Genomic DNA, 24,866 nt, shown 5'->3' on the forward strand with positions numbered 1-24,866 from the left:
AATGCATCAGAAACTATAATCCAATAATATGCTTTGTAAGTGTATGACACTCACATGGGGGCATTTTTCAAACCTGACTTACCAGATGTATCTCGTTCTGCCTTGCTTCATTCATACATCTGAGATCGCTCCATAGGAAAGGGATTTCAGGAGGCCGGGCCTTATCAAAAATCCTTTCATGCGATTGGTAAACCACTTGTCCGTCAAGCCTTCGGAGCCGTTCTCTGGTGTTTTTTTAAAGAAGAAATATTCACTAGATTGGACAACACCGATTAATTAGCAGCATCGATGTTGACGCCTGCTTCCTCGATGCGAGCCGCCATTGTTGTCTGAATCACAACAGTCTCTTCTCAGATACAGTACATCACATCAATAAAATCCGGCTCAGCGGTCCTGATTGGCTCGACCACCTGAAATCACTTTCCGATGGAGCGATCCACGATGGTTGAGTGGAGCTAGGTGGAGTCAAGGCGGAAGCAAGGTGTAACCAAATTAATCGTGCGAAAGTCAGGTTAGCATTTTAATACTTTACCCTAAACCTTAATAGTTAAGATTTTTACCTGTAATGGAGTATGTTTTCACAGAGTGGTGCTGCTCCTGATATTCACCATCTTTTGAGACAAAAAGCTCTTCAGACTAAAAAGTTATGCTTTTGAATATTTCTGTTGAATCTTTTTTTTCATAGAGGAGTAAGTGTGATTGAGTAACAACATCAACTGCTTTTTCAACAACGTTAAGGATCTTTTAACTTTCAGGCAGCTGCAAAGCAATGACAATTCACTTCTTAAAATATATGTTATACTGCCACCTTGTGGTTGCATTTCATATTATATATTTTCCTGCTGGCCTCTTTTATTATTAACTGTTGTAACCTGTGCAGTTTCTTTCAACACTTTCTTTCTTTCCTTATGTATTAACTGACTTGAATATTAATTACTTTCAGAGGTGGAATACATTATACATAACATAATTTCCATTTCCGAATTTTGAGCCTCCTCATTATTTCATACCTGAATTTTAAGATGCATCTTGCATATTTTATTAGTACTCACTGAATGATTCACAACATTAAGGCAACAAACAGGAAGCCAAACTTAGTGACTTGTGTGTCTTTTGAGAAGAACCTTGCTATTTGTGCAGAATAACAAATTAATTAAAAAGCAATTCCTGTCTATAGTTTGATTTATTCTAAGAAATCGGGTGATGTGTATTTTTCTAAAAGGTGATCTGAAGCTCTGTTATTCACTCCGTTATAATGCTTGATTCTCATTATTATTATTATTTATTATTAATGTGTTATTTTTTCTACTTTGCACCTAAATTCAACAAAACAAAATATCGGAAATATTGAGTGCCTTTTTTAAAAGGAACACACATCTAAAGCAATAGTGCTCTTTATATTACAATACATTATATGCATACTAAATAACCTTTAAGACTATACTTACTAGGTATTCTGTATAATAAATTATATTTAGTTCATAATTGTTTATGTAGCCTTTTATATCAATGTTTTGGAGTTTCAGATGACACTGGCTATATATAACAGATGATTAATATTTATCTAGTACAGTTAGTTCTGAGATCTACTAGCTGTGGAAGTATATAAAACATTAAGTCTATGTCAAAGATGAAGATATGTCATTCTATATTCATGAACAGATATTTTATTTCATACTTAACTCCTAACACTGTGAGTTAATGTTGCATAGTTGAGCTTTATTTTATCAACTTGAGGTAATCAGATAAGACACAAAGCAAAATTGAAGTCATTCTATTCCTTTATTTCATACTTCATGTCAAGATATCTTTTTTCATATGAAGTTATGCCACATAACAAAAGAACGTGTTTAAAGAACGAAAGAAAACGTGGCTCACAAAATAAAGGCATTCTCTCATAATATTCTTTACAAAGCCATCTTACAACAAACAAAAAAACAAGAACAATGTCTCATTTGTAACAGCAGAGTACAATGAATCAAAGAAGAAAAAAAAAGAACAGAATAATCAGTACATACAAATACAGTTTAGCTCCTGAGATTCTCTGTTGGACAGAGTAGCTGCTCTAAACCTGCACCACGGCAATGTAAGCACCAGTGGGATTTTTCTCCATTTTTAATAAATTCCAAGTCAAACCTTTCGTTCAAAACGGTACTTGAAAAGCTGTATTATAAACCCTTCATGCAAATATTGCAATGGTGGAAGATTTGGAGCAACATCCGACCCCCTCCATACACAACTGGTGACGCAAACAAGTGCCAAAATGAAACTGCAACCAGAATAAAGTGTTACTTGATCCGATTACCATCACCTCTCTGTTCTTTGAAGATAGCTGATGATTAGAAATGAAAAAATAGTGGGCAGAGTTTATAGTTAAGCTCATTATATGATGCAGGGTTAGTGTATAATTATCTCTTGTTCACAGGGACATTTACAGGCAATGACAACGACTTTCTCTTCGGTGACTGAAAACTTTGGTGATGCAGAAACGGCTTGAGATACCTGAACACTTCACTTAAATATTGCTTTGACAAAGGTTTATCATATGCTGTACAATATTCACTGACGTCACAACCATTTGACACATTCATTCACACAAATGAAAACCTGATAAGAAGTTGGAAATCTAAGATTTATGTATACAGGAGCTGCAGACATGGCTCTTATGTGGTCTACTGTCAGATTTTTCCTACAGGATGAACAGAGGCGGATTACTGCACAGACTGGCCTAGGCTGTAGCCTAGGGGCCCCGATGTGCGAACCCTTTAACACTGTGTTAAAAAAAAAACTTGCCTCCTATTGGGGCCCTTAGAGAAATTTTAAAAAATGAAGTCACCCTAGATATGGGACACATTTACCCAGTCAGCTGCCATCATGTGGCTGGGTTCATATGGTCAGTTTTGTTGTCAAATGATAAGTCTCTCACTGTTACTAGACAGTACAGTGGCAAAATGTCAGAAAAGAAATGTGGTAGCTGAGCACGATAAAGACAAGCACAATGACTGAAAGAACAGCGGGACCAAGATCTACTAAAGAAAATTACTAAATTGACAGGATTTTTCAAGGTTGCGGACTCCTCTTCTGTTCTAGTATGTTTTTTTTTCTGATAAAGCATGATGAAGGTAACCTAGGGGCCCATGACCACCTTAATCCACCACTGAGGACAAAGACAGATGCTTTATGGCTGGTACTATTACACTGTTTACATTTTCCACCACCACCTTGCTTTCTTAAGTCTATACACGAGGGGCAGGCATCATTATTTCTCACTGTTTTTTTCATCTCCTCTGTTTTTTCTCTTTCGCATCTCTTTCACAATTCCCTCCCCACAGCCAGAGATAAACTGAGATTAATTGGCAGTTTTCTTCCCGCCCCTCGCATATCCAAGATTTTGGGGATTTCGACGAAGACAGACATGTTTCCATCTGTTAGGGAGATCTGTTCATCCAATAGATGCATCTGAGATGAGTCTGTCTATTCATTGCCAAAGCCAAAGTCCCAGTTGACATATCACTCAGAGTCTCTGTCAGAGTATGAAATCTTTTATCCTACCTCAACCCACAAATAGTTCCTTTTTGCTGCTGATTCAATTCTTCCCCAGTAAGAAAGAGAAGAGGTAACACGTTCACCACTGATGTCCTTCACCTCCTAGTGCCCGTTGGTCTCAGGGGCCGAGGCAGGGGTTGAAGGGGTGGAGGAGCGAGAGGCGACTGAAGCCTTCTCTCCACCAGGACTGAAGACTAATGGAACACTGTCGGGGGCCTTGACCTCGGACAGACCGACAGGAGACACTCCGGCTGCTGCTGCCGCTGCTGCCGCTGTGACCGCGGCAGCTGCCCTGCTTGCAGTGATGGCAGAAACTGGTTTGGGTTGAGCCTGAAGTCCTGGGCTGCAGATGAGGTGATGCCTCTCCCAGTCTTTGTGCTGGCAGAAGGAGCCGCAGTAACGAGCGGCGTTGCAGCCGCTGCACGTCTCGCTGGCTTTGCGGCCACAATTCCAGCAACACTGAGGAAGAAAGGAGAGTTGGCTGTTAGTTTTCATAGGATTGTGTCTCACATTCTGATTTGTGTCTTTATATAGGTCGTCTTTTTTGAAAATAAATGCTGTGAACTTAACATTGACATATTATTATGAAATTGAGAAATGTAATTTACTTTGAGTTGTGTTCCTGTCCACCAAATCCAATATCATTTCTCTTTAAGCCCTGTTTTGCTCTCCACCAACCCCTGAGGGGAATAGCTAACTCCTTCGCTGTTAAATGCTGCACTTTCTGCCGTGCGGTGTTGGACAAATGGGGAACAGTGGAGTTTTAGAAAAAAAACTTGAAGTTGCGTGCCAGAAAACCAACACAATCAGCTGAAAGATGCTGTGGAGCTGCAGTTGAAAAAATGTATGTAAGAGATCAGCCAAAATATAACTGTCTACATGTTTATCCTGTTGTTTTTGTCCATATGTCTGTTATCTGTCAGCGTGCTGCCCATAAATTGTACTGTGTAGTAGAAAACAATTTCCCCTTGGGGAAAATAAAGTCTAAAGTCTAATTATAAGAAGAATGTAAAATAAATTAATCCATTGTGCTTGTATTCAAAATCACACTTTTTAATGCAGGAGTTCATAGCTCTGCTCACCTCACTGGAATCCTCCTGTTCATTGATGACCATGATAGCATCCTCTTGAGCCTTCTTCTTCGCATCGACCAGAGTCTTTTCCATCTTAGCCCTTTCAGAGGCAATCATTTCAAAAGCCTTCTGCTCTGCCTCGGCTACTGCCTTCTGAACTTCATCCATTGCCTGTCGCTTCACCTCATTTACCGCTTCTTCTATATATCAGGGGAGGCAAGTGTTTAAAGTTCAAACTCTGCACAGTTGAATCAGTAAAAAACATAATAAACTTAATAATAATAATAAAATGCATTTTGAATACATTTGTATTTAACTAAATACCTTAGCATTTTTTTCAATAACACACTAATCATTTAAATGGCATATCTGATAGTGTTCTTACCAGCTTTCCTCCAGATCTCATCTGTAACGTATGCTGAGCCTGGCCGTGGAGCAAAGTCGCGCTGGGAGTCTGCGAGAAAGCAAAGACAGAGGGATTAGCATCTGTCAAGGCTTATAAAGATAATATGATGATTAAATTGTTGAAATAACAGCCGACTTTGTGACTGAAAGCTCAATCAAGGTAACAGGTGCTTACAAGGGAGGCCACATTATCTTTGTCATCCTGTCTTTTATTTTGTCCGTGATGCAAACAAGTCGGCATATCTAGGCCACACAACCAACGTAATTGTTGTTTATCAGAGTCTTAGACTGATCCGAGAGCTGACAGCTTTAGAAAGGAATGTGTTTGGCTTGGAGGGAATTGCGGACCAACAAGCTGTGTCAACATTCTGTCAGTTCCCTCGAATATCTCTCTCACTCTCCGCATCTCAATTCATTTCTGTGTCGCTACTGGGCTCTGCCTCACCAACGCTGCCACCTGGCTCATTTTCCCATCCCTTTTATCCTCCGTCTCACCATTGCTTTCTCTCTCTTCCTTCATTTATATCCTCTCTCTTCAACCAAGCCTGCATACACCCTCCCTGTCGCCATTTCCGACCCCACTACAGTCTTCTTCAGCCAGAGCCCAGGCAGGCTTCCCGGCTGGGGGGCCAGATGGTGCACAGGCGAGTCAGCCAGCTCTGGGTCTCTGAGCCTGCAGGACGGCAGGACGGCCCTTCTGTGGCCGATATGGCTGAGGCCAGTCCTGGCACCTGTCTGTGACTATGGACCAGCAGGGGGAAGGCAAGGCTGGCAATCAGAAAGAACCGTGCCAGTACACAGCAGACTGTGGGACTAACTGTGGAAGGACTCACCGACACTGTGATATAGCTGCTAATCTATTAGTGACCACTAGACGGCATAAAGAGCATGAAATAGAAGAAAGGCTCTCCTGGTTAGTGTTTAGACCTCTCTGTATCATGCGAGTACACCTCAGGATGTTCAAAACATTATATCTTATCATTAAGGATACATTTAGCATTTTAAGTTCAGGTTTTGTAACAGACCTTTTTTTTTAATTAATCAATTATTGGTTTCCTCAGAATACAGACAGTCATTAAAAACAGCAGTACCCACCTGACTCTGCAGAGTGGGGGCTGTGTGTCTTAGAGAAGGGAGCGGAGCCTGGGCCTCCTTTGCGTGGGTCCTCCTGCTCGCTCGAACGCCGTCTCCAGTAGTTGAGCTCCTCGCGATCTGACTCCTGGCATCGTCTGAGCACGCTCACTGACCTCCGTGTCTTTTCCACCATGTCCACAATGCAGTTCAACACCTAGAGGTTGAAGAAGGACATGGCTTGCTTTTAGCTATTTATGGAGTAAGTATATGCAAATCATATCATTACTCCCTAAATGTAATATAATTTGAGGCCAGTATGTTTGGGGGTTATTGTTTCAATTAGCAGTAAAACATAAAGTCCTTGTTTCAATGCATGAAGTGTATAAGCAATAGATGTATTATTGCTTTCATGCTGTGAGAAGTTAAAGACTCTTTAGTGTGGGACCCCAGTAAAACAAAATACTTTTACATTCTTTCAGTATCACAAGCTATTAACAGTAGCGGTGCTTGTCTGCAGACTTACATGGTCCAGATGCCTCCATTCATCAGCCCACTCTCTGTCTGTCAGTCTGTGGTCCACCGGCTCCTCGCGGTAGCCACCGTTAGTGCCTGATTAAAACACACACAAAACAGACCACAGGCCAATGTGATTATCATTCTTTTTAACGTTAGAGAAGCCACAAGTGACAGTAAGTGAAAGGTGTGTTTATGTCGGTGTCAAATCTGTGCTCTGTAAGGACGAGAAGAAAACTTTACTTTCAATTTTGAGCTACAGTAGCTTCATTATTTCACCACAAGATATTTTGTAATGGTCATATACTGGGTTTAAATATTTTCCTTACATATCAGAAGAGACATGACTCACAGGCAGCCCTGTCTTACATTCAGGATAAAGATTGACAGAAATGAGGTGAAGTAAAAGGGGAGCAAAAAAAAGCCTGTGAATGTTCTCATTCGTTGAGGTCATCATTATCCTCAAAGCAATTTCAGTCAAAAGCAACTGGACTGGTTGTTTTTCTAGGAAGACGTTTCACCTCTCATCTGACCAGGCTTGGACTGGGATCGGACCAGCCCAAGCCTGGTCAGATGCGTACATAGGATAGAGCCAAAAAAACAAACAAAAGATGCGTCATGGACTCTGGGATTGTGGGGGAAAAGGTGAGGAAGGTGGGGGAAAAGAGAAAAGGAGAAGCCTGTGATGCAAAACAGACTTCCAGCACAGAGAGCCTGCACACATCTGGAAGTCAGCTGTCAACCACACACACACTCCCATAGCACCTCCCCTCCTGGAGCTCACAGCATTCCAGCAGGGAGACACTCAGGCTGAGTGGAGTGGCTCCACTGCTAAACACAACCAGCCGGTCTGACACTCACTGTGGACCATCTCACACACACACACACACACACACACACACACACACACACACACACACACACACACACACACACACACACACACACACACACACACACACACACACACACACACACACACACACACACACACACACACACACACACACACACACACACACACACACACACACACACACACACACACACACACACACACACACACACACACACACACACACACACACACACACACACACCTAATTGTAAGTTTAACAGTAATAATAGTTTGCACATACAAACTTGTGCTCAAGCACAAAAAAGGTCTTGATACATGCCCATACACAGAGACACACGCTGACTACAAAGACATAGCAAACCACAATCTATTAAAATTGAGTAACAAACAGCCAACAAGAGGCCACATGCACACTAAGCCTGCTGAAAAGAATAATGATTCCCTCATGCACTGACACGAAGGCGCGCACACACACACACACTCACTCACTAGCCTTCCCCTCAACCTCTTCTCAACTCCTGGTTCTCATCAGTGTTCATCAGTTCAAAGCCACGAGTGTGTGGACTGATGTGTTTATGCCTATGTGTGCATGTATGTGTCTATGAGTTAAGTGGCGGCAGGCGGGCGGGAGGCTGTCAGACAAGGGACTAAGGCCTCGTAAACACAGCACCTCTACCATGAACATATCAAGGTGCGTTTCTTTACGTGTGCGCCTGTGTCTGTGAGCTACTGCTGTTTCCACTGCTTGCTGACAAGCCCCAAATGGAGGGTAGATATACACCAGAGTAGATTCAACCCTCCCTGCCAGGACAGTATGGCTCTGTTTATACACACGTGGACTCCAGAGATATATATATGGGGGCTGGCTACACAAACACACAGACCACCCGTTATCGGTCACTGAATATATAGTGTGTGTCTGTTTTCGGAATCAGCATTCAGGCTGCTGTGAAGAACCAGATTACAGGAAAGGTTTTTGGGGGATTAGAGTGCTTTGCAGGATTGTTATTTCTTGAATAATTCAAATGTATGATGATTTGATAAATGGTTTAACGTCCACAAGGATGTAAGGTAATGTATAACTATCATTTTTTTACTGCCACAAAATAAGGAGGGAAAAATTGATAAATAATGTCTGATGCGGTATGTTTTAATGAAGTTTTCCACTACCAGCAGCCGTGACTGAAATTTAACTTCACTTTCGGAATAAATAAAATGTCAGCAGTCATTAACTTTACATCATAACAAAGACTGTAAGAAACCTGGCCCAAAGAACAACTTAATAAGCATCAAGTACCAGGGAGTCTGGGCCTGTCTTTGAGCTCGCGGATTTCCAACATGCGTTGGCTGTGTTCGCGGTGTAGAATGTGTGGTGCTGCGATGTCGTCCAGGGCATAGTGCTGCAAGGGCGGAGGGGTCAGGTGAATCTGGGCGCTGAGGGGCAGCGGGTGGGCTGGGCTGTGTCTGGGAGCGGGGCTGATGGTGCAAATTCGTTTGGCGGCTGGCTCCATGGCTGCGGGCGGACGTTCGTGGAAACCATTCTCTTTAGCTCTGCAGATGAGAGGGGCAGTGGGCGGTTAAAAAATGAACAGAAGAATAAAGGCTGTATATGTTTACTTCCACAAAGGTATACGTTTATCTGACCTGTTCGGGCTGGGTCTCTTGGTAACAACCTCCGGAGGCTCCATCAGCAGCTCAGATGAGTCTGGAGAGGAGGCCATAGTGGTGCTCAGCAGGAGATGCTCATGCTGGGAAAGGTACTGGGCTGGGGTCTGCTTGGCTGCCCTTGCACAGTGGAGTAGCTCCCTCTGCAGAAGGGGAAGGTTTGCCTGGAAAGAAAGAAAGACACTGGTGAGGTTTCATCCCAATCTCTAGAAGAGTCTAAAGACTGGGAAGGGGAAAATTAAGAAATCTTCCTATTTTTGACATAGCATTGTTATGCCAGATTAAATGTCAGCCATCCGCCACTCACATATTCAGTCACATGTCAGTAATATCTCACATACTCATTCAGAGGCACATAAGGCGTGTTTCTACTAGCCCAAAAAAGTGGCCGCTCTGAGAGTTCAGGGCCAGCCCTCTCAAATTGCTGCTCACTCGCTGTGTTTTAATTACAAAAAAAGGCCAGAGAGGGATTAAGGAGACTCTGGAGGTGACGTATCACTCTTAATGGGTTTTGATTGTTTCGATCGCCGGTGATCAGCTGATCAGTGATACACCGGCACACCGTTATGTGAGAAATACACAAGATGTTGTAGTTTAAATTTAAGGTGGACCATATGATTCAAGTGAACTTATGTACAAGCAACATGAAAGAAAACACTCCACCTTAAAGATTTGAGGCGCTGTAAAAGTGTGTGTGGACAGACAGGCTGTCATCCCGCTGCAATACTGTGTGTGTGTGTGTGTGTGTGTGTGTGTGTGTGTGTGTGTGTGTGTGTGTGTGTGTGTGTGTGTGTGTGTGTGTGTGTGTGTGTGTGTGTGTGTGTGTGTGTGTGTGTGTGTGTGTGTGTGTGTGTGTGTGTGTGTGTGTAAATGGGAGAGAGAAAGAGAGGGATCATGCAGCAAAGAACCACAGGTCGGAAATTCAATCCAGAATCTGTGCACAGATAATTTTCTGCGCTGCGTTCTTCTACACCACTGTGTAAAAGTGTCTACTCTACTTAACAGTGTTGTTGAGGCGTCTGTACTACTCCAATTAGCAATTAGGCCTCTCTCAGGGTTTGAGTGGCAGTTTGACTTTTGGTCAAATGGCCTCCTGAGCGACTCACATGCAAATTAGAGGGGGTTTTGCGAGATAGACCCGTCTCATTCCGGGTAGTCGACCATAGTGGAAATGCACCTAGAGGCCAACAGAACAAAAATGGAAGCACCAGTAAGCTTGTCATTAAAGAAGTGGAGGGGAGATTTGAAACAAGCGAACACAGACCACCAGGACACTGAAACAGCGCTAAAAGAGACACAGTGTACATGTGACTCCTGGGGAGGACGCCTAAGTGGGAGTAAAGGTTTTTTTTTTTAAAGGGGGGCACTGACTCCTTGAGGTCTAGCTGTAAGTCTCAATTTGGGTCTGGGTGTTGTTCAGTGGGTGCCTCCATGGTGGCTGTGGCTTCCCTGTCTCAAATCATAATGACTGAGTTTTCTAAGCTGCTGAAGTCAGTAACTAAACACACTAAGTCACAGGATAGATATGCAACGAGGATACAGACGTTTATAAACTTAGAAACATTTCATAACCAATTGTACACAGACTCCATTTCTCCCTCATTCCTTACCGTACTTTTTTAATATATCTATCTGTGACCGTCTCATATCTTTCCATCTCACTTTTATTCCCTGCATTTCCCTAACGAGGAACAGACTCTGGTGTGTTTGCAATTACGCCGCTTCCTCACTGCCTCATTCTCCCTCTTCTTGAGCAACCAACTAAATAAGCATACCGTTCTCATTTTGTGACTTTGACCTCCTCCTATCATGTAGCGCTTTCAGTCATTATCTAGCAGATCTTGTAAACCTAGGGACCCCTTCCCTTATAATCGTTTCTGCTCTGTCTCCACTAGCTACAGTATCTCCCCCTATTGGTGTACCTTCTTCACAAAGATGTTGATACATGTGCTTTATAGTCTATTCTTTGCAACACCCCTGTGCTCTCTTTTGCCCCTCTCCCATGCTCCTCTGCCTCCTTTCTTTCCCCGGGGCCCCGGGGTACAGCGGGGCGGATGCTAGATTGGCGGCGCCTTGGCAGCTGAATGCTCTTTCAACGGGACAGCGGCTCCATATGGCACACGGAAGCCCATAAAAAGAGAAGGGGACACTTTACAGGCATGTTTCACACTTCCGAGTTCCCACTTTTCCCTCTCTCCTCCTCACCCACCTCTCCCTCTTTTCCACTTCCTCAACCCCTGACTTTGTCCCATCTGTCTCTCTCTCTAGACAGACTAGTCTCAAGGAGTTGGAATTAAGTTGTGGGAACCCCACCCCCTCGTAATAAATTAGTAGAAGGAGGGGAACAGAGGTTCCTTGTCTCAGCACTCTCAGGCAGACAGATGGAGGGGCTCCAAAGGTGAGTAAGAGGTAAGTGTGGAAAAAGAGCCGATTTCAACTGCTTGAAGTTACAGCGATACAACTGACTGAAGATTTATGGGCTGCTTTACCGAGGGGAGCGACTAAAAAGTATACTCTTGCAGACTCCCCTTGTTACAAAGGGGCTCGAGCGGCTGTTTAACACATAGACGCATCTGTTGCTTGTCAAGTCAACACACAAATCTTGATATTTACTTTGAACTGCAGAAAAGCTGTTAATTCAATTAGGACAACCTTCATGATGCCTATTTATAGACTGCATTGTGTCCTGGAAACAGTAATAAAATGTAACGAGTCTATTACTTTTCCATCATGACTCACAAGCTCTGATGTGATTGCCCATTATTCAAATCATACAGAGAGGGTTATGTTGATGTGAAAGACCTTCTCTTTATCGCTTGTTATTCAGCTATTAATAATAAGGCCTTGGTTGACAACCTGAGCCGAGAGAAGTGAGGGTGATACTTTAAGCAGGGCTGGATTATTCTGACAGACCACAGGCTAACCATAGAGTGTACTGCTGCTGCTGCTGCTGCAAAAAAAGCAATTAAGGTACGTCCACACGATCGAAAACTACCTTTTTTTCTCCATTGTTCTTAAAAAGTTTTCCGTCCACACAGACTTGGCTCAAGAAATATCTGCGTCCACACAAAACAAGTGAAACTGGCTAAAAACGCTGTAATACACATGCCAGGACTGGATGTGGCGCTGTAACTGCCACAGAAATACACCAACAACGGTGAAGAAGAGAGTGAGTGCTGCTGTGTGTAGAATCATCATTTAAACACCGGAGAGTTTGTCGCCAAATCTGGAGACTTCCCAAATCCTCATCCATCCTGTAGAGAAATCTGTTGACTCTTTCTCGTGTGATTGGAGACTTTTGTGGTGTTTTGGACTTTGATGCACGAATCACTCTGTAGTTACTCCTCAACGAGCAGCGGGGGCTGCTGTGAGCCCCCGCTGCTGATAACTGATACTAAACACGTGTGGCTACAGGAAAACGTGTCCTCGTGTGGACGGGCCCTTAGTTCAATGGAAGAATGCAAAGTAAACATGGGAAGATGGAGGGGAGGTTGACGATGTGTTTACCTTGAGGAAAGGAATAACAAAGGGGCGCAAGGGGAAGTTGGTGGCCTCCTGAAGCCGCGAATGGAACTCCTCAATGGTAACTGTCGAATTCTAGGAGACAGGGAAAGTGAAGTTCAAGAAACCAGTCAATAAGTCATAAATAGAACATGAAATGCCAAATAAGATCTTTTACACAAGAACTTACCACAAGGGCCAGAACCAGGCTTCGGACGCTGTCTCCAATCTCAGGAGAGATGTCGTTGCCAAACTGCTGCAGTGTGGTCAGGAAACGTTTCAGCTTGCTCAGCTGGCGAGCCCCACACGTGGCTGGCAGCTGCTGGTTAGCCAGCGATGAGGAAGAGGAAGAGGAGGGTCCATTGCTGTAACGTTGCGGTGGGGATGGCACTGCATTCAGGGTTGGTGGGGAATGATGATTCCCGTTGGTCACTGGGGAAGAAAATGTGAGATGGATAGGGGAGATAATAATAAAGTGAGACTAAGGATACTGGTTGTGAAAAACACAAGCTGCAACTTTAGTTCGTGAATATGCAAACTTTGAGGTGGAAATGACAGAAAGAATGAAAAAATCACACTTACATGCTGTGGTGGAAAAGGAGGCCGGGCGAGGGCCGCTGGGGTTGACAGAAGGCAGGGGTGGCATAGTGGAGCTGGCGCTACTGCTGGGGGCTGATCTGGAATGAGTCTTAGCATCCACAGGAGAACCGGGCATGGCAGGGCTCTTCTTCTCTCTACTGTCTGCAAAGAGACAAATGGGAGAGAGAGAGAGGTCAGCTGTGGGTCAACAACCAGAATGCTTTTAAAACATGGTCACATTGTCCATACTAATAAACAGCACACATGCAAATGTACAAAATAAGTTGAAAGAGATAACCTTTTCATGGAAAACCACAAAAATAGATGAAGGAATTTAACTTGCTTAAGCGTCCACATGACAAATAAATGAACAAATAAAAAGGACCACTTTTGCTTTTCCTACCAGCTCAAAGTTGTAACAAAAGAAAACTAAAATGCCAACACCCCCCAACCCACTTCACATCACACAACATATACTGCCAGGGTATCAACCACCCTGCCTCCCTCCCATCAAAGAGCCAGATGTCTAAAGTTTAGCCCCTCACTCCCAACTATTCAGATCAATAACAGAAGAAATGCTGAAGAAGCCTTTTGTGTGTGAGAAGAATACCCCCTCATTGAGCTCCTCAGAAAATGGGGGGGGGGGAATAAAAAAGAGAAAGAGAGAGATCGGGGCGGGGTTATTTCACGCTTTACTAACAAGATCGGCAGAGCTTTTGAATGTTAAACGCCACTTCTCAATATGCTATTGCTGCTGAATGAGACCACCAGATAAGGGGTACGAAGAAAGTGAAATGGGGGTGTGGCGGTGGGGAGATGTGGTATCAGAAGCTGTCTTTGTGTCCTGGAGATCCATGAAGGCCGGGTCCCGTCTCCATTTAGAGTGGATCAGACTTTTCTAACTGCTTCAAGAATGGACGATTAATAGACAAGCATGGTCCCACAGGTCATGGGTCAGCAGAGAGCAGCTTTTTAAATGTGGTTTCATGGCTTTGGCTTCAATGGTGCCCTTTATATCTTTTTCACAGCTATGAACTCTGCATGGCCTTGAGCCACAGGGTCCCAGTTTATAAAGGCTTAAGTTGGAAGGTTTAAGCTGTCAGTAGGTAACTTGTGAGTTACACTCATTGAATTAATAAAAACAAAATAAGTAAAAACATACAGAAATCTGTGCATTAATAATTCAGAGAAAAGTAAAAGGTCCCATATTGTGCTCATTTTCAGGATTTGGGGTTTTTACTAGAACATATTTAAGTGCTTATACACATTATTTTTCTTATATCTGAATAGTATAGTGTGGACATCACAACCATAGGATAGTTCTGGTGGTTCGTTTAAAGGCACAGTTTCTGAATATGGGTTGTGTACACTTCTTTGTGGATTGAGCTTTTTGATACTTTCACAATATGAGATCTTTATATCTCAAAAGTACGAGTGACTACATAAGCTCCCGCACATAAAATTAACTTTGTCAATACATTTTTCAGCCCCACCTGCCTTTCCTAGAGTCAATCTGCACACTTTCTCAATCTGTCCTGCATCTCATCTGCTATGTCTGCAACTCATTACACAGCTTTGACTGTTCTTCCTTCTGTTTTGCAGTCCTGTCTTTCCCTGCCTCTTTCCCTCTCATTCTTTCTCAGCCCTGTGGCTTGCCTGCCATCGCTCCACCTGTTCACCAACATAGGGGGCAGGAAGGAGGGATCAATGCAGACATTTGGACTATCATACTCACCACACACATACACAGTCTGCCAGTGCACCGCAAGAAGCCTGCAGCACACATTCACTCTGGTTCCAAAGCTCTGCACACCCCATCCGTATGGCCAGGAAATTAGACTGACATCTCAATAACAGAATCAACGGGGCATCTGCACTTTGTGTCAAGACTGTTACCATGTAAACAACTAACTAGAACACACAAGTGCTAGAATTTAGGTATACAACTTGTGCTATACAGTGTTGCATGGGGATTTCAATTTCAACTCAACTCAATTTGATTTTATTTATAGTGCCAAATCATAACCAAAGTTATCTCAGGACACTTTACAGAGTAGGTATAGACCACACTCTGACTTGTATTCACAAGTTGACATGTTGACACATTATCAACAGTTCTCCACTGGCAGCAAATGGTAGTTTTGTGTCCAAATTGACTGTCATCCTTGTAAAGCTTCTTGGCACATGATGCCATGAAATACAAAAGATACAACCATATGTCTTATTGTGTCAACTACATTTCAGTATAGAACTGAGAAATTAGGTACAGACGTGTTCATGCAATCTTAAGATGTGGCATGGTGTGTCATTAGCCAGGCCAGAGGTAATTGCCAAAACAAGAGACATCAGGTGTGTGTGCATGTAGTGCTGACAACCCATAGAGAATTGCCTCTGCTTGTCAATTAGACAGCATATATTGCTGGATGACTTCATCTGGGTTGCAAGCACCTGAGTCCAATCGTCGCAGAACTGTCAGGGGAGGCAGCTGTTAGAGCAGCCACAAAACACACACACATAGTGTACAAAGAGGTCTAATGTTAACTCAGGTGAATATTAGCTTAGAGGACGATGTGGGGTGTTTGTATGGTGTAAATGCCACCTGTCATCTTTGCTCTGATGGAACAAAGGTACACAAAGCCCCTCACTACACATCAACAGGATGGCATGGAAATACCATGATGCATATACAACACTTTGAGAGGGATAACACTGAGCAGACTGTCAACCAGAAGGCTTCATCTACTCTTTAAAAAAAACACTTCTGCTCACCGTCAGTTGCTGCTGTTATTTTCATTGTCTTCTCTCACCTCTTCTTAAACCGATAATAAACGTAGAAAGTTTAATAATCTTGTTAGTTACTGCAGCTTATTTGCTTTCTGCACCCGTTGGTATTGCACTGATAGTAGTGTGCATCTGTGCTGTCGTTGCTAGCCAGGTGTTGCTTGTTTGTTCAGCTCGTCTGCATTAAAGCATTCAATTGGCTTTAATTGCCTCTGCAGGTGATGATTTAGAATGAGGCTCAGAAGAGACAGAGAGCGAGAGAAAAAGAACAGGGTTGTTGCATTGAACCACTACTGTGACTGAGGGCAATCCATTAAATAATGAAATTGTAAATGGCAAGACAAATAAAGTGCCGAGAGTATTAATTTACTTCTTTACATAAAGTGGGGACGGATAACCTATTTTGAGTCAGTGTTCAGTGTTTGGGTTTATTATATGACGCTTATTAGGGCCAAGTATGGAAGAAAAAAATACGGACCCGGGGGAGGGGGGTACAATTTTGGGAAAAATGTTGCGGATTTATGAGATTAAAGTGGTAAATCTACGAGTAAATAAATTTGTATATAATTACGAGATTAAAAACTAGCAAATCTACTAGAAAAAAGTCGAAAATGTATTAAATTGAAAATCACTGTTTTTTTTCGACCGAAAGTCCCATTTACACAGTAAAGCAGCTGTGAGGACGGTACTGTGTTGGAAAGGGATTTATGCTTCTTATTTGATATTGTAACTTGTGACAACACATCGTTAAGGTCCTGAGGTTTGACTGTTGGGAGTTGTGAATGGTTTTGTTCAAAAGTGCTGAATTCTGTCTTTATGGCTTATTGTTGTTGAAACGCTAGCCTGTTGTTGTTGCCATAGCTACAGTAAACATTCAGGTAACGTCAGTGACAGAGTACCATTATTATCATTATTATATGGATAAAATACAGAACGACAACCCATAATACTTTATTGATATACTAGGAGCTGTAATTAATGTTAGATATAAGGTCACAGAAGCTGTATTGTTGCCTTAGCCTATTTTATCTTAGCTATAATCTTCCAAACAAAAATAAGCCATGTAATCTGGCATTTCTGAACGAAACCTACTACAAACACTAATAGTTAGACCTGTTAGGAGAACTGTAACCGATGTTTTGTGATGAGTTATTTTGTCAAAGTTAGCCACCACGTCCTAATATTATTTTACCTGTGTGGGTAAATGTCACCTAAGCATTACATTTTCTATTATGGTGGTGTGTCTTTATGGTTATGTTCAATTAATTTATTGACGTTAGATTGCTTGAGTTTCTTAAAACAGCACTATCTAACAGATTGTCACCAGTCGGACAGTTTTTAAATTCTATCAAACCTTCTGTTTAATCTACAAATATGAATGCTCGTGTAATGGTTCACATTTATTTAATGGTGTTAAACTTAAGTCTAACTTCTTACTTTTGAAACCATATATTGTTTTAACGGCCCAATTTATTTTTGTGTTTACAGTAGACGTTCAAAAGAACGCTGACATCGGTGAATTAATGTTAGTCATGTGCTACCCTTTGCCCTATACCCGGACGCCGGTCTCCTCATCCTAAACACTGGGAGCTGCTGGTCCAATAATTCTGTCATCAACACATCCAGGAACATAATTCAGTCCTTCACAATAAATTACATGCTTTAACAACTCCAAAATACACCGTAAAATCTTCATAATTTCCATTTTTAATTTAAACCACCATCTGAGCCACTCACTCTGAGCGTCGCACAACGTTCTTTCCGCTTTCTTACCGCTTTCTCACCGCTTTCTCTCATCAAAATCACTTTCTTTTTTAATTAGACGTATAAATGTCCATGTACAAATATGAAATATCACTTGTAGATTCTTAGAAGTGTGTAAATGAATTCTAAAAGCACCAAGAAAAGACCAAAAACTGCACCAGTCGGGATGTGTCCAGATAGAAACCATACCAATGAACGGCACCCGACTGGTGATACCATGACGTACTGAAGATTAGTAGAAATGGCCTTCCAACTTTGACAAAATAACTCATCAAAACACATTGGTTACAGTTCTACTAATGGGTCTGACTGTTGTTATTTGTAGTAGGTTTTGTTCAGAAATGCTGGATTTCATGGCTTATTGTTGTTTGGAAGATTATAGCTGAGCTAATATAAACTAAGGCAACAATACAGCTTCTGTTGCCTTATATCTAACGTTAATTACAGCCCTTAGTATATCAATAAAGTATTATGGGTTGTCGTTCTATATTTTATCTAATTTATCTAACGGTACTCTTTCACTGACTTTACCTTAATGTTTACCACAGAATTCGGCACTTTTGAACAAAACCAGTCACAACTCTCCACAGTCAAACCTCAGGACTTTAACGATGTGTTGTCACAAGTTAAAATATTAAATAGGAAGCATAAATCCCTCTCCGACACAGCCCCATCCTCACAGCTGCTTAACTGTGGAAATGGAAAATTTCGGTCGGAGAATATAAAAAACAACTGTTGTTTTTTTATGACTTAGAATCTAATACATTTTCGACTTTTTTGTAGTAGATTTGCTAGTTTTTAATCTCATAAATCTGCGTAATTTTTCAACAATGCCCCCCTCCCCCGGGTCCATATTCTTTTCCGTACACCTAATACGCTGTCGTATTATTAAGCGCATATGTTTAAACTTTGAAATTTAAACTCACAAGGCATGTGTGCGATGGTGTGTGGTGATGCAGGATGGTGTGTGTAATTGTGCCATACTGCTATCTCTGTTCTGTCATTGAAGATGAGGTGAGAGACGATATAACACAGGCCTGACTAATTTATCAGGGAGCAAAAAGACAATTGAGAGCATGTGCAAGCCTAAAACTATGTGGGCCGAGAAGTTATGTTAACACCCACAGACACACACAGCTAACTGAATAAAACCGTAAGGCAGTTTGTTGAAGGAATACGGCTACATGTTTTCTTACCAAGAGTTAGACGGAAAGACAAGGATAAAGCATGTTTAGCCCAGCTCAGCACAAAAATGGGGACATGAGGGAAACTAAGCCAGCTAACTAACCTAGTTTCATGAATAAAACACTTTACAACAAATCCTAATTCATAAACACATTGTATCTTGTGTGTTTAATGTTAATCTGAGCATGCATATGTTTAAGAAAACTGTATTTTAAACAAAATTCTTCTAGTGAAGTAGGATTAAACTGTTGTTCAAACATTAAATGGTTTACTAGTGTCAGTGTGTCTAAAGTTTCTACTCCCTGCCAAGCAAATTATGAGACTTCTTTCTTTTATTTGTGAAAATACACCCATTTGTGTCAACACTTTCTCAGAAGGAGACAGAGGAAAAGAGAGAGGAAATAATGACTATCACAGACAGTTCATGGAGAGAGGCTGCACCACCCATTTCTTGTCCACCCACTCAGCTAGCACAAGTACATGCAATTTATCTGCTCTTACATGTCCTCTTGAGTGTCAAGTCTTCATTTTAAGCAAAAAAAGAATCCCTTATTATCAGCAATGGAAACATCTCCATTAAAACAACAGCGTGCAGCCCAACAGTAATAGATTTGAAAATGAACTACTAGGGTGAATAATATTATTACCTCCCAGAGTAAACAGAAAATACAGTGAGATGTACAGAGGAGGAAAAAGTGGAACAAGATAAATAAAAAAAGGAGGTATTGTTTTAAAGCAGGACAAAAAAGGACAAACTTACAGCTCCCTTAGCACCCATGCAACTGATGAGCTCTTCTCTCCTCCTCCTCCTATACCATATGGATCTAATCGGCCAAGAGCTGGCCAGCTGGGACCTCCAACAGTCACCTGTGAGGAGGAGGAGGGGGGTGCAGAAGGGACTGCTGGAGCCTCCTCTGCTAAGCCAAGGCAACCCCTCCTCCACACCCCCCCACACACACACACACTGCCTCCCCTCCAAGGAGTGGAAGGGGACGTGGCGGGGAGGGGTGGGGAGGCACGAGGCGAATCTGAATACAAGCGAGTGGACTTAAATGCCAGGGAGACAAAGGCTGCACCTGGTCCCCATCCGTCCACACACACCATCACAATACAGCACACATCTGTTCTTCTATCCTTCTCTCCCTCCTGACCTCCACACATGCGCACCCACGCGCACGCGCACGCACACACACACACACACACACACACACACACACACACACACACACACACACACACACACACACACACACACACACACACACACACACACACACACACACACACACACACACACACACACACACACACACACACACACACACACACACACACACACACACACACACACACACACACACACACACACACAGCAATGACAAGGGCACATGCACCAACACAACCACATCCATTTATATAACAGATAATTCGACAGTGCATGGTGTGTCTTAAGTGTCAGGTTGTCATTATAACCTTGTAGCGAAACGACAGTTTCAAGGACTCAAGTATTGTAGAGGCTTTTTGTGTGTACATGGTGTCAAATGTCTGAAAAATCAGGTGACATGTGTCCCCCTTGCTTATTTCAATCAACTTCATTTATAGTTTTACTCTCTTGGGACTGACACCTCCTCAACTGTTGCCAAGATACAGTTGCCTTGCTTCCACGTAGGTCACAAGATTCTTTTTACAATATACTTGTTTGCATTATAATGGTTACAAATATATGTACTAAAAATTAATCTATGCTTGTATTGTTTTCAAATTAATATCTGTAATAAATCCCAACTGAAGACAAAAGTTGCAGTATTATCACAGTAGCACTTTTACTGATAGAGGCAAGACTGTTAAACAAGCACCAACTTTTTCTGCAAATTAGGGGCTCTGCAGAGGTGGAGAAGGAGGGATGCACATAGAGAACGAAGGATTGAAGGAGGGGAATAACAAGGATACAAAATACAGTTTTCATTTGGTTTCATCAGAAAGACAAGCTTGGTTGTCAGACTCCGAGCCAAGCTGTTTTTCTTGGCTCTCATTACCACCTTCCAGCCCCGTAGACTACATATTTGGACAAAATCCAATGTCAACACTCTGCTCCTCGCTCTGTTTGGGAGGGGAGAGAAGGGGAAGTGGCAAGGTTGATAGTAAGGGGGATAGCAAGAAATGTGAAGAGGCACGGATGAGTTCCTGAGGTGAACTTTTCACATTTCCCTGAGATCGTGAGAGATTCCCTCGCATGACTTTGTCACTAATAACACTGCTGTAATCCATTATCAAACATAGTGAAAAAAAGGATGGAAATGTACTTAGTGGCAGTGAGAGAAAACCAAATAGGGGACGGCAGACACAGTCTTCCAAAAAAATGAAGAAAGAGCAGTAAAAGAGGCAGAGGAGGGAGAGAAGGTTTGACAAAGGCTGGACAGTAAGAAGGGACAGTGTCCACGTGTACATGAAATCAGACCGCAGGGGGATTATACTGGATGGGAAATTTACACCCCAAAACAGAACAGTCAAATATAATGCATCTTAACGCATTTCATTGCTGCTGTGATTTCAGAGTCCTGAACTTTTTCAAACCCTATCAATGTGTCAGCAAGAGAAACTGCAACATCTCTGCTTCAACATTGAAGATGGGGAATGAATGTAACAGCACAGAAGATGCCGTCGTCCTGATGGCTTGTTTAAAGGGACAGTTTCTAAATACGGACTGTCTGCTCTTCTCTTTTGATTTTGTGTTTTGATACTTAATAATCAAAATAAACATGGAGATCTAACTTTTTAAAATATTGGAAAACTAATAGCAATCAACAACAAAACCTCCCAGTTCTCAATTCGTAGACAGTAAAATTATAAGCAGCCAATAAGGCCTGTGTGTAGAGTAAATTTAGAATAAATATAGCAAAATCATAGGTATTTATAGAGTCACGCACATGTGTAGCTGCCTTCGGCCTCTGTCACAGGCTCCACTGTCACCGGGTTAAATGGTTGTGAGTTGTTCATAGTGGCAAAGACTTTAAACACAGACGTATGCCTGCGTCACACACAGTTGAGCCACAAGGGATAGAGCTGGAAGTGGATGTATGTCATCATGTGTGTGTGTGTGTGTGTGTGCGTGTGTGTGTGTGTGTGTGTGTATTGGCCTCATTCACCAGGTGTTGGGTTTGTGATCAGCTTAGTGGAGGGAGGGCAGTTATCCCTGAAGTAACAACACACACACACACGCACGCACGCACGCACGCACGCACGCACGCGCACACACACACACACACACACACACACACACACACACACACACACACACACACACACACACACACACACACACACACACACACACACACACACACACACACACACACACACACACACACACACACACACACACACACACACACACACACACACACACACACCTATGAAATGGCCAGCCTGAGACACGTGTACACACACCCACACAAATAACAACTGTGACATGACAAAGACAATTCAAATCTCTCAATCCTGACCTCGAGCCGGAAAAGCTGACGCGCGCACGCACGCACACGCACACGCACACGCACACGCACACGCACACGCACACACACACACACACACACACACACACACACACACACACACACACACAGTCGAATCGGCTCTGCTTCTCCTTGGGCCAGTAAATTATCTGCCTATCTGGTTACAACCCTTCTCACCTCTCCGTAACTAATTGGTTAGCCTGCCCATCAATCCGCATGAGCCTGGTGAGTCGTTAAACCCAAGACTGCAAAGTGAAAAAAAAAAGCAATCAAGCAGGACAGTATTAAAATGAAGGTGTGCTGTCATTTTCTTTTCTAGTTTTCTCAGGGGGAAACTAAATCATATGATGTCAGAAAATACTTCTAGAGCTCCCCTGATACACAGCTAAGATGTATATCATCATGTGTGTCTGGAAGATTAAGACTGGGTGGCTCCTTTTCATTTTAAACCCAGACAATCCACTTAACTTGCAGCCAGACAAAATACTGTTTTTCTCAGCTACATATGTCAGTAGACGTACATATGCAGACACATGCTCTGAAATAGTAAGTTACGGTAGTCCATAAAAAAAAATACGAGCTCTAGAAATGTAGAAACAAAGCAAGTATTAAGACTGGCCTGTTTCAGAGCAGGTGTCAGAGGCCTCAACAGCCAAATGGCCTGGGCCCAGATCCAACCAGATGTTGTTATCACCACGGTTTATACTGAAGACATTTGCACGGTCTTTCTTGACCCACACTGAGAGCAATGGCGCAATGACCCAGTAGGCTTTATGTTTTGGTTCACTTCAAGAAATTTACTTTTACCTTTTAGTCATTTCACTGATGTTTATTCAGAGAGACTTATCAACATGTATGTAGAACATCAAGAGTTTCTTGACAGGAAACATGACGCTTGATGGATGTACAAGATCTTCCCCTGGACTTTTTGACACATACTTCTTGATAATTTCTGTCATGTTTTAAGGTATATCAAGGTGTGCAATGTTGGTATTTCTATGGTCATCATCAGTCGAACACATTGTGAAGCACACTGAAATTAAATCATATCATTGAACAAGCTCCAATTCTACTCACTGTGTTGTAGTAAGACTTTATCCTTCCCCGAAGCATTGACTATACAGATGACTTATCTGTCACCCTCAGGTTTTGGTTGTGGAGTGAATCAAAGCTGAGCAGTAGTATGGTCCATAGTCCATACACAGTGCTATGCGTAAGCTTAGCCAAGCTGTATGAAAGACAAGAGCTCAAAAACCACTGAGAGAGACAGATAAGTAAAACAAAGAGGCCAGCTGTGCTCAAAACAATGATAGCTGTGGAGGATGAGTGTATGTTTGTGAATGTATGGGCAGAGATGAGTGTTATTGTTTATGCATTTTGTATGGGTCTGAGCATGCATATGTTTAAGAAAACTGTATTTTAAACAAAATTCTTCTTGATAGTGAAGTAGGATTAAACTGTTGTTTATAAGGAAATAATGACTATCACAGACAATTCATGGAGAGAGGCTGCATCACCCATTTCTTGTCCACCCACTCAGCTAGCACAAGTACATGCAATTTCTCTGCTCTTACATGTCCTCTTGAGTGTCAAGTCTTGTCATTTGGGTCTTGGAAAAATAACACTGGTCTTTCCAGGAAAGTTATGCAAGTTTCAATTAATTGTGTTGTGTTACTTTTTCACAAAGGGTGACAAAACGCCAATGTTACTTCTGTTTATCTGTGTTTCCTTTGTTTAATATTGGAAAAATCAGCTTAAATGCATCCTTACATAAAATTTGTGATATTATATTTAAAATATAATATCACAAATTGTGTAATGTCATGGAGAAACAACAACCTGTACTCAACCCAAACATAAAGTGAAGGCAGCCATTTCAAGTATGTGCTACCAACAATAACTAGACAAATGTCCAGTCAACAAAGTTTAACTAGCTCACAAGCTAAAGACATGGCTGTTTTTCTCAGATATCGGTGAACTAAAAAAAAGCTAAAGGCTAACATTTGGTAGCCAGAAAAACAACACCAGTGGGAGGCTCGTGTTGATCTGTGTCTGCTAGGCAATTGTTCGCTAACAGTGTTTATTTTGGACTTATTTTGTTTTTAAAAAAATGGTTAATATCTTTTCAATTTCCCTGGCTGCTACGAAAAAATCCCCTTATCATTATTTCCCAGATACCCATTTATGTACCACTTAAACTCTATGTGATGTATTATACTCGCATCTATGCAGACAATTAATTTCAATCCAGAAGCTCAGACCATGAATTGATCTGTACGAGGTTTTCAAGTGAGGTCATTTTAGAGCCTTTTAAGCATGTGCTGATACTCTTCCCTCTCAGACCACACCAGCCCAGTACATAGAGCTCTTGTCTTGGGTCACTGAGCAGGTCTCTCAGACCAGCAAAGG

General features: G+C 42.2%; 1 protein-coding gene across 2 annotated transcripts in view; it reads right to left on the reverse strand.

Moving 5' to 3' along the window:
* Nucleotides 1-1,800: 1,800 nt before the first annotated feature.
* Nucleotides 1,801-24,866, reverse strand: part of cbfa2t2 (CBFA2/RUNX1 partner transcriptional co-repressor 2) — a 25,777-nt gene continuing 2,711 nt past the window's right edge. The window contains exons 1-11 of one of the 2 annotated variants that reach the window (XM_083939831.1): nucleotides 22,635-22,686; nucleotides 13,219-13,377; nucleotides 12,827-13,068; nucleotides 12,643-12,732; nucleotides 9,115-9,299; nucleotides 8,768-9,021; nucleotides 6,622-6,707; nucleotides 6,120-6,312; nucleotides 5,005-5,073; nucleotides 4,629-4,819; nucleotides 1,801-4,005 (exon numbers count right to left, since the gene is read on the reverse strand). In XM_083939831.1, the coding sequence (XP_083795957.1) occupies nucleotides 3,649-4,005; nucleotides 4,629-4,819; nucleotides 5,005-5,073; nucleotides 6,120-6,312; nucleotides 6,622-6,707; nucleotides 8,768-9,021; nucleotides 9,115-9,299; nucleotides 12,643-12,732; nucleotides 12,827-13,068; nucleotides 13,219-13,351 (1,800 nt within the window). In that variant the 5' untranslated portion in view covers nucleotides 13,352-13,377; nucleotides 22,635-22,686 and the 3' untranslated portion in view covers nucleotides 1,801-3,648. Of the gene's footprint in view, nucleotides 4,006-4,628; nucleotides 4,820-5,004; nucleotides 5,074-6,119; nucleotides 6,313-6,621; nucleotides 6,708-8,767; nucleotides 9,022-9,114; nucleotides 9,300-12,642; nucleotides 12,733-12,826; nucleotides 13,069-13,218; nucleotides 13,378-22,634; nucleotides 22,687-24,866 lie in introns of those variants that run through there. The other variant, XM_083939830.1, reaches the window with a different exon arrangement.

Source organism: Echiichthys vipera, assembly GCF_963691815.1.
Source record: "Echiichthys vipera genome assembly, chromosome: X".
NCBI lineage: Eukaryota > Metazoa > Chordata > Actinopteri > Perciformes > Trachinidae > Echiichthys > Echiichthys vipera.